The sequence below is a fragment of the Ciconia boyciana genome, chromosome 6 (assembly GCF_034638445.1).
Source record: "Ciconia boyciana chromosome 6, ASM3463844v1, whole genome shotgun sequence".
NCBI classification, from domain to species: Eukaryota; Metazoa; Chordata; class Aves; order Ciconiiformes; family Ciconiidae; genus Ciconia; species Ciconia boyciana.
In genome coordinates this window covers 37451428-37461500 of record NC_132939.1, presented here as the reverse complement: position 1 = coordinate 37461500, position 10073 = coordinate 37451428, and the positions used below count along the sequence as shown (strand labels likewise).

At 43.4% G+C, this 10073-nt stretch overlaps 1 protein-coding gene across 2 annotated transcripts in view; it reads right to left on the bottom strand.

Moving 5' to 3' along the window:
- The window catches only part of MEIS2 (Meis homeobox 2), a 174904-nt gene that overhangs the window by 4990 nt on the left and 159841 nt on the right, over positions 1–10073 (bottom strand). For both annotated transcript variants that reach the window (XM_072864802.1, XM_072864800.1), the window contains exons 10-11: positions 1522–1580; positions 28–138 (exon numbers count right to left, since the gene is read on the bottom strand). In XM_072864802.1, the coding sequence (XP_072720903.1) occupies positions 28–138; positions 1522–1580 (170 nt within the window). The remainder of the gene's footprint in view (positions 1–27; positions 139–1521; positions 1581–10073) is intronic.

Below are 10073 nucleotides of genomic sequence, written 5' to 3'. Positions count from 1 at the left end.
GCGCAGAGGAGGACACAAAGGCTCTACCTGCAGGCCGGATTCCCATGTGCTGCTGACCATCCAATACAAAGCTTCCCATCGGCTGACCCTCTGGACTATACGCTGCTCCTTGGCTCACTGAAGGATCAAGAAGAAAACCTGATTGTAGTCAATCGTGGACACAGAGGAGAAAGAAGAGAAGACATACCAAACAATCAGCAATTGTTCCAGCTTCAGCACTGAAACACTATATACAATATCTTGGCTGTCACTTTAAACTCAGGTTGTGCTTTTTATGAGCTGATTATGTTACCAGGACTATAGAATAAAAATGCTATAGGGGGGCCCAATAAACAAGTTTGCCAAGTCAGTCCACTTGCTTAGGATCTGTTTCTTTACTTACCTTTAACGCAAAACAGCGGAAGCCCATTGCAGTGCTATGTGTTTTTTCTTAATGAAGTAAGTACCTATTCTATTCCTCTCTAATTACATGAAGTTGCGAATCTGGCATCTGTGATAGGGGGTACTTATGGTGGAACTTAATAAAACGTATAAAACCACTCTCACCTACTCTAGAATGAGTAGGGAAACTCTGGACATGGCTTTTCCTATTTACATATACACTTTGTAGTTGGCTTAATGTTTTGCCATGGTTAGTTGAGTTAGTGTTTTCCCCCTCTTTCACCTGTTAATGAAAAAGAAATTTAATGCTACACGGGAAGAGTTTCCCAAAGGATTAATAACCTTTTCAAAAACCTTTAAAGTGAAGCAGCAGGCGAAATCACCATCAAGTTAAAGCCCTTGTTAGTGACAACAGTCATCACCACATGGAGAACAGTTTTATCCCATAACCTCATGGCAGGAAACCACAACTCCCTAGTATGCCGAGGAAATGCATATTACAAAGTGGAATGATTAACGCGGCACCAGTTGTTGTGTGAAGAGTTACGTTTTCCGAGTGCTTTAATAGAAACGTAGAAGAGGAATTGTTACAAAAATCATATGTTTTACTGGGAACATATCTATCTGGTGCATTCTTAAACAAAAGTAATAATCATTTAATATTTTCTGGCAGTATGGTACCATGTTGCATTAGTAGCATATTGTGAATAGTCAAAGCAAATGAATGGATACAATGAGTTTTACAGCCAGCCTTCCAGAAGTGAAAGCAATGCATACACCAAGGAGTTGTGGGTAGCAAGAAAATGGGTTTGTCCTGCTGATTGGATGCAGACAAGCAATGAGTAATTCAAGAGCTCACAGTCAAACAAACTGCTTGTGGCACTACTACTTGTACCCAATTACCAATTCAGAGAGAAAATAAAAAGCAGTTTCAGTAGAGTCAGGGTGGGAAATCTCCAATTAGCACCAATTAGCGAAGTTGCTTCCTACAGCGGAATTCTGGGGACATAAGAAAAAAAAAATAATCTCCCAGAATGCCTGGTTGGAGCATTTATTTACCAGGTGATGGGACTCCCAAAGAATAACTTGATGAGGATTTGCGCCTGTGGGACTTGAATACAGATACTACTTGGAACTTGCCTGCTCGATTTGACTGGTCAATCATAGGCTGTACTATTCTTCTTCTGGCATTAATAAACCTGCAACAGAATACAAAGAATAGAAGTCCTTTCATCAGCTTGCTTCTGTGTTTTGAGAACACCTCTGCTTTAAAACTGACAGGATTTTAGCGTGGTGCGGCAGCGCGTTTTGCTTCGCGTTGCTTTTTTAACAGAGTATAATTTCACTTTAAAGGATTTTCCTCTGAGTGCGTAGAAATTGTAACCGGTAACACGCTTATCTTACTAGCCAGCTTAAAGCTGGATTTGCCAGAAGGCTTGGGACACGTAAATGCGGCCGAAAACTTGTGTTAAAAGACAATTGTTTCTTTAACTTCCCCCCGAGTGGCTTGGAACCTGGTTAAAGTTCACAGGCTGGGAGACTTTTTTCCCCCCCTTTCCATCCTAGGGATCCAGCTACCCTTGCAGCTGGCCATAAATGAGGACCAGGCTTTGCCACTCCGTGCTTTCACAAGGTATCGTTAGGTCAGCAAAGCCATCAATTAGGCTGTCTGAAGTTTTATCACCAGCGCAGCAGCAATAAGTGCCGGCCCAGAAAGACTTCTGCTCTTCTGCAACTCCTGCAGTCGGAGCCTGTAAAGGCGGGGGTCGTCTGGAGGTCAGTGCCAGCCGGGGGCGACCTCTGCGGCCAGCGGGGACACCCCGCGCACGGCCACCGCCCGCCCTACGCCCAGGCACCTTTCAACTCGCCAGAAACCCCCACTCGCAGGTACATGTGGTTAATATTAGGCCCAAAATAGCCTTTTTTTTTTTTTTTAATCTCAAACCAGGGCGGTTGCCGAGGCTTTTGAGCGCTGGTAAAGGCAGTTAGTTGGCTGCAGAGCCTGGATTTAATTTTGCTGGTAATCCAAAAATAAGTGCTTGCATATTTCGTATTAGCTTAATGCGCAGCGATCCACATCGGCACAAGCTAAGCCAAATTAATTTCCCTAAAATAATTTTAAAACTTGCCTATTCACAGAGTTTCTTTCAAAACAGGGCAATTTTCTATCACTCAGGAGCCACGCTTGTTTTTGTCCGCCCTCTTTGTGTTTGAGAACACTTTGGAGCCTTCGCGCAGGTTTTGTGTGCTATTTCACAGCTCAGGCTTTCGGCTGGTGACCCTTAAGGAGTGCTAATGAAGTCGAATACTAGTGTTTAATCCTCTTCAGAAATACTAACATGCCCATCATCCAAAACAGCCTCCAATAATTGCCATTGGGCCCGATCCAACGCCTAGCGAAGTCTTTCAGTCAGTTAACTGAAAAGTAAGTTCATCTGCTCATTTAGTAAATTGCTAGCCTTTATATAGCATCAACTCTGCAAGGCCTTTTGTCGCGCTTCCCTCCCTCCCTCCCGCCCCCCGGTTAAATTCCTCCGCAGATAATAAAAGACGGTGGCACACCTTCGATTGCATCTTCCGTAATCACAGTCGTGGAAATTTCATTAGACAGATGCATAAATGCTACAAGTAACACTAAAGGGCTCTTTTGCATCTCTCTGTTTACATCCAAAAGACATTCTTTATTCTTTAGGAAAAGTATAATTCAGTTGTCAGAAATGTCATCCTGCCTCAGAATTAGTCATGACTTCAGGTATTAAAATAAAAACTCAGACACAGTCGATGTACTTGTTTATTCCCTTCTGACTGCAGCACGGCGAAGGCAGCTCCTACCCCAGCGCTGTGATTTCAAGGCGTGTTTCCATCCTCAAAGACAAAGGTCCGCGACAGGACTTAATTTGCTGAGCTACTTTCCAGTAACGTTACTGTGCTGACCAAATGGAGCCTGACCCGAACCTCCTCCGTCCAGCACGCCTTTTATCAGCTAAAGTTAAGGCCAATAGAGATTAGCAGGAAAGCCTGATAAGACTGTTTTCTCTTCTCCTATGAGCTTCTAATGGTGTATACAGATGGCAAGGTTTTAAAGAATGGAATGAACGCTTATTTAGGCCTGTAAAAAATCACAGACAACAGAAACATCCCCCCACCCGCACACACTTTCCGTCTTACTAACCCCTTTTCTTCAATCAGGCCACTCTTCAGGGAACCCAAATTGCTTTTTCGTTTTTTATTTAAACCCCAACCACTTTTATTATTTACATCTGGTGGTCCCCTTATTTATGTCCCTCTCCACTTCCCTGCACACACACCCCGGCTCACAGGGCTGCGAAGCATTATGGGCCTTGGCTCTCAGCGGGAGAACTCGACACTGTCTTCAAACAAATAATTAAGGGGAAGGTTAAAGGTTCACCCAGAGGTCATATCTTTGGATACTCCTCAGAAAGTTTACATTAGTAAGAAATGGGTGCCCTCTGAAGTGTTCTTTCAATGGGCTCGCACAACAAGGCAGAGCATTAAGAAAATTCTAAGTCCTGAAGGGTTTCAGGTGACAACTGCTTTACCTCCGTGAGCGGCAGATTGGGATACTCCACTCCAGTCTTACATATTCGACAGCCACCGCAGAGTCAGCTGTTTGGGACGGGTGTTGAAAACCCAGTCTTGCCCAGCCATTCACTCCCAAAAGAGCTTGGCCTTATTTTATTCCGCTGATGTGGATAAAGCCAGCCTTTCACTGTGAACTCTACATACAGGCAATTCACTACTTGTTTTGGAAATGAGAGTTAAAGCCCTCATAGTGACTCCAGCAATCTTTATTTCCCTACAGAAAAAAATAGCCATAAAAGTGATCACATTTGTCCAGTAAATCTTGCAAAAAATAGAGCCTGGGTTTGATTTCTGATTTCATTATTTCTCCATTTTTCTTTTGCACTCGTGCGTAACTGCAGGTGCAAATGATGTCCCCTAGACCAGCAACACTTTGTCTGAAGAGAAGATACACTGTCATATACTTAGAAAGATATAAGAGCACAGAGGCTTTAGGCATCCAGATCATTTTGAAATTCCTTTTCTACGCCTCCTCTGAAAAAACCTGTCTGTAAGCGGCATCAGTTATACCCACCAATGGGTATGTCTGAAAAATTACATATGAAATTATTTATATTTGCAAAATTGCAGGTGCAAAACAGACATACATTTCAGGTGAAGCTAAAAATCAGATCCTAGTTTCATTAGCAGTAGCTACATCACGTAATGCATCAGCACAATTGGTAGACAAGGGCACAGAATGCAGTGTTTGTGGATTATTATTTATTCTTTATACTGCCCCATAAATATGCACAGTGCATAACAGAGATGTAGAAACCATAGTCCCTGCCCTAGCCTTTACATTTTTTGAGGGCTTTTTTTGAATCCCTCAGGGAGCCATCTCCAGGGCCAAAGTAAAGCAAAATACAGCCTTTTGCACAGCACTTCAGTTCGTGCATTGCAGAAACACCGTGATGTTATTTTGGCACAAATGTCTTCAAAAGGCATTAAGAGACAGGTGAAAAAAGAGAACACCAATGCCACTATTTCCAGCATCATTTGGAACCCTATAAAAGAAGAATTCACAGCTCTGTTCCTGACACTAATTGCCTGCCTTGTTCATACCCTTCACCCAGAGGCCAAAGATTGAATGGCCTGAAAAGATGAGTAAAATCTATCAACAAGACGTGGATTTCTTTGTTACTCTTCTGTTAATAGTAATTCCTATTATTTGGATGATAGCAGCAGTTAGAGGACCCAACGAAGCTCAGTCTTACTCCACCCCATGCTGCACAAGCACACCGTCCAAGAGAACTCAGGGTCTGAACAGATTTCCAGGCAAAGCCTGGGGGAGAGGAGAGACGCCTTCTCCCTGTTTGCAAAGGGGAACGGAGACAGAAGGAGATTAAGTGACAAGGCCAAAGTCATACAAGAGATCTTTGGCAGAGCCACACACCCAACATAGATTTCCTCAGTCCTCTTTCAGCACTCCTACAATCTGCTATCCATATGCTATCTTTCCTTTGTTCCCCCAGCTTAGCAGTCAGGCACACTGGCAGGGGACTGCAAAGAGAGCTCACATTGCCACTGTTTGTGCCTTACCTGCTGTGTAGATAAAGAGGGGTCATCAGCCTCCGGGGCTGTGAGGCGATACCTTCACAAACTCTACATTCATATGGTACTTGGTCCTCATTCCAGAATGATAAATGAGGTGTGTAATGTTGAGAAATACATGTCATTGACATACTACGTTTAATGAAAATCTCACTTCCAGCGTTTTGCAAATGACAGATTACCGACCTCGCTTATTCAAACAATAGCCATTTGAACTGAAAGAAGGTTTTTTTGCATCTTGTGTTTTTCTTCAGTTGCTACCTAAACCAGCCACATATATTTCCTATAGCCAGGGTCTGTCTTTCTCACACAAGTAGTTCCGGTAACTTTTGTGGGACAATTTATGAAAGCACAACGAACAAAATTTGGCTCAAAAGGCACAACAATATGGAATTTCAAAAGAACGCATTTCATTTTTATCTGCTTCCAGCAAAAACCAGTAGAGCAGTAAAGGTATACTAGTGAATATGCAATGTAGTCTGGTGATTTGGTAGCCCTAGTCCTAATTGGTTCCTACCATTGCTAATTAGCATGACAATATAATCTAAATATATGCATTTAATTGCATCTCTTCAAATAGAGCCTTGGTTTTCTTTGTCCAAAATAAACATGTATTCTGTATTTCATAGGAAGCCCTGTAATTAATCTTCTTCATATATTTATCATATTTTATCTCAAGTCATATCAAATGATGTTAAACTCACATTTACATAATACATTTTATTTTTATAATAAATAATGTTCAGATAAAATCACAGAGAGATATTTCTGCAAAGTGCAAAAGAGAATAAACAGCAAATAGAGATCTCCTAGTCGGCTTGCTCAAGTCTGGCACATTAAAAAATAATGTTGCTGTTGTTTCCACTGTGTTTTTTATACATACTGTACATGTATCTCAAAACACTGTGACCACTCCATAACTGAATCTGAGTAAGATTAGTTCTTGAAATGAACTGTTAGTGGCTGTACTGATTGGTAATCAGAATAAAAACATCTCCAGCTTTACTCTATGGCTACCATGGTAATTTCACTTTAAGTACGTAGGGTCACAACAGGTCTTGTTTCAGGAGGGCGAATTGCATGACAGCTTTGGAAACTACAGTTCAGCCCCAACTTGGGGTCTAATCTGAACTCAAGCAGAGAGTGGTATTTAACTCCAGTCACTTGTCTATACTCCCAGTATCTTCTGTGAGATGAACTGGTGCAAAACTGAACCAGTCCCCTGCAGCAGAGTAGATTGCTCCTTCTGAGAGACTGAGGAACCACACGGAGCCATCACGTACAACTCAAAACTTTTCAGTATCAGTCTTCAGTCTGGCTTTCCATTTAAAATATCCATCCCAGAAAATAAGGTGTTAAAATATTGCATTTATTTAACAAACCAGCCACTGCATAAATGGGTTCTCAATTCCTTATGTGAAAAACAGAGAAATAAACAAATTTGTGAGACGAATTCCCAGTCAGTTCTCTAAAAGGATTAATGACAAGGAAAGTTTTGCCTCAATTTAGATTTTAGCCCAGGAAGACACTTCCACTCTTTCGCTTGAAAAGAACAGGGATACTGAATGAATATTGTCACAGGCTTAGCCATAGAAATAATAAAATTAAAAGTAACAACAATAACAACAATAATGTAGGGTTAAAACTGTTTATTTTCTGTCATCTGAATATAAAGCCTAATCTTCAAAATTTTTAGGTACTCAGAGGAACAGCCTAGCAAGATTTTTCAAAAACTTGCCAATTCTAGATGAGAAGCTTGGCTCTCATCAAACCTAGGTAAATGGGAGCTGAGCTTCATGAATAAATGGGGTTTAAGCACCTGCTTCAACATTTTGCTGAGTAAGAGCCTAAGAATGCATTCTAAAAAATAATCCAAATGTTTTCACCTTGGATAGGAAAATAAATCTTTGCCTAAATGATATTTCAGTATTTGGACTATGAATATGTCAGTGTTTAGGTCAAGAATATATCCTACACTGATCCCTTGTTGCCCAAGAATGCCCTAATTTGGAAGGGAAAATAGTCAGTGAAATATTATATCTAAGTCACAAAAAATGTTTTCGTAAGTAACCTAGAAAATTACTTCTTTCCCAGGCTGAAAGAATCATTTCAGAAGTCCTGAGCAGATCAGAGCAGTCTGAAAGAATGCATTAGAAAAGACTAATTTGCAGAAACACTTTTATCAATATACACCCCCCTGCCTTTACAGCAGTCTTCGTCTATCACCCAAACTTTTATCTAAGCAAGTAAAATCTAGTTATCTTAGTTTATTTAACTTCTCCCTGCAACATGTATTCTAAACTGACAGAATTAGGTTTAGGCGTCCTTCTGTATGTGTGTATACAAAAATAGATGAAAAAGCCCTTGTTTATGCTTTGCTGAATCTATGCCACACCTGGTTACCAACTCTTATTTGCAGCATTCCTTATTGGAAATTTAAAAAAGCTGAGTTAGTCACCTGGAAATGAGCCATCTAAACAAGGCTTCCCTAAGTCATGAATATTGAGAAATGGAGTCACTTACACGATTGGTTTTGAGAGGAAGAGGGAGGGACAGGCAGCGTCATTCCCTGACAAAACTTCACATAGTTTTGGACAGCCTTGTTAGAGAAGGGGAGTTATGGGCTGTTTAAACTGATTTCCTTAAGCTAATTTAGACATCTCACATCTGTCAAAGGTGTGATTCAGAGGACCTAAGTCAGCATCCATGTTTGGTGGAGAGAAGGCTCCAGAAGATGACAGAGAGCAACTAAGCTGAGTGCCAGGCAGCCCGAGGCAGGCGCTAACCGTCCCGAAGACCTCTGCCGCATCTTGTATGTTTATGTTGGAGCTCCTAAAAATACATTATGTCACTCAGAGCTGCCAATTGTTGGAAATCATGAATTTGCCCATCCCGTAACTGTGAGACTGTCCTAAAAACACAGAAATTTAAACAGAGCTCTTCTTGGTGTTTACTTTGTGAGTTTTTCAGTCATTGCACCACATTTTTAAAACACTCTTCTCAGCCACAAAATCTAGAAACTTACTTGGAAAGATTCTCATGTAACCATTGTCTCCTGGAGCTGGGACCTCGAGTTAACATGAAATAACTTGAGCCTTGTGATAAAATCATGAGAATTGGCAAGAAGGGCATCTATTCACCTCAGAGAAAATCAATCTCGTTAAGCATGTAACTCTCGGTTACCAGGTTACCTCTTGGGAGTGCGGGGGAAGGCTTTGGCTCTGCCAAGGAAGGACCTGGTGCCTGTCACGGGGAGCACCTGCGCTGCAGCACAAACCCGGGGGAGCCACCCTGCCTTCGCTCCTGGGGCAGGGGCTTGCGCGCAGGACCCTTTCCCTGCCACGAAGGCAGACGTCCAGGAGGCCCCAGTCGCAGTCGGGGCTCCCTGGTGCTCCCCACGAACCTGGAGGCCCCATGCCGGCCTGTGCCCCGCTGCTTCCGTCGGCCTCGCCACCGGCCCAGGGCTGTGGGGGCCCAGCGCCGTGGGGGCCCAGCGCCAAGGCCGAAGCCAGCCCGCGCGCGGGCTCGGTAGCCAGCGGTGCTGCTAAGAGAAGCGCTGCCACTCCCCGCTGCAAAACTGGGCTCGCCCCGAGTTTCAGCCTGCGGTGGCCCCAGGTGAGGCCTCCCGCTGTGCAGCAGGGCGCCATGAGGTGGGGCCAGAGCACCGCAGCCGGGCCGGGCCCGGGGGTGCCGCTGCCCCAGGGGCACGGCGGCCTCCTCTGCACCCAGAGCGCCAGGTAGGGCTGCGGCCGTGCTCTGGTGTTACCGGGTGCCGAGGTGGGGACGGGGCTGTCCGGCGCAGCGGGCACGCCGTGAAACCCGGCTGTGAAGGAGGGCGGCGGGAGGGCGGCATGTCTGTCGGCGTGAAGGTGGTGAGGAGTTCCCGCTCCTCAGCCGCGCCTGCCGCGGGGTGGGCGCAGGTTTCCTCACAAGCTCTCAGAAACCTCAGCTTAAGTGGAAAAGTATCACCCCGTATTCCCCCTGGGCTTCTGGCGGGTAACAACCGCCTTTCAGTGCGTGCAATCGCACCTGAAGCCACGTAACGCGCACCGGCGATGGCTGTTACTCTTCCACGAGTGCCATCAGATTATTCATATACGGTTATTTATCATGCACCGTAAAAATGATCTTTTAAAGGTACTTGAAGGGAAGGGAGGAGACAAACAGACATACTTCCTTAGCTATTCATACCTTAGAGATAAAATGCAAAGTCAATAGACATAAGCTGTAGTATATAACCTCATCCTGTACTTGATTTATTGCAGATGGGAATCAACTAGAAACTGAATAACTTTGAAATTTTTACTACTGACATTAAAATTCCAGGTTTGTATACATACGTCTTGTGGAGATGCTAAACACAATTTTAGCTAATTTGGCATGCGCTTTGATTTGCTAGCACTTACACATCCATGTTAAAGGTAGATAACAGATCTCCTATAAAATCTTAAGTAACTCATGCATTTAAAGATGTGTTAATTTATCATCTTAAACTCATAGGAAAAGATTTTCAAAACTAATGAGGGTCCAGCAGTCTTGAAAACACAATCAGCTTA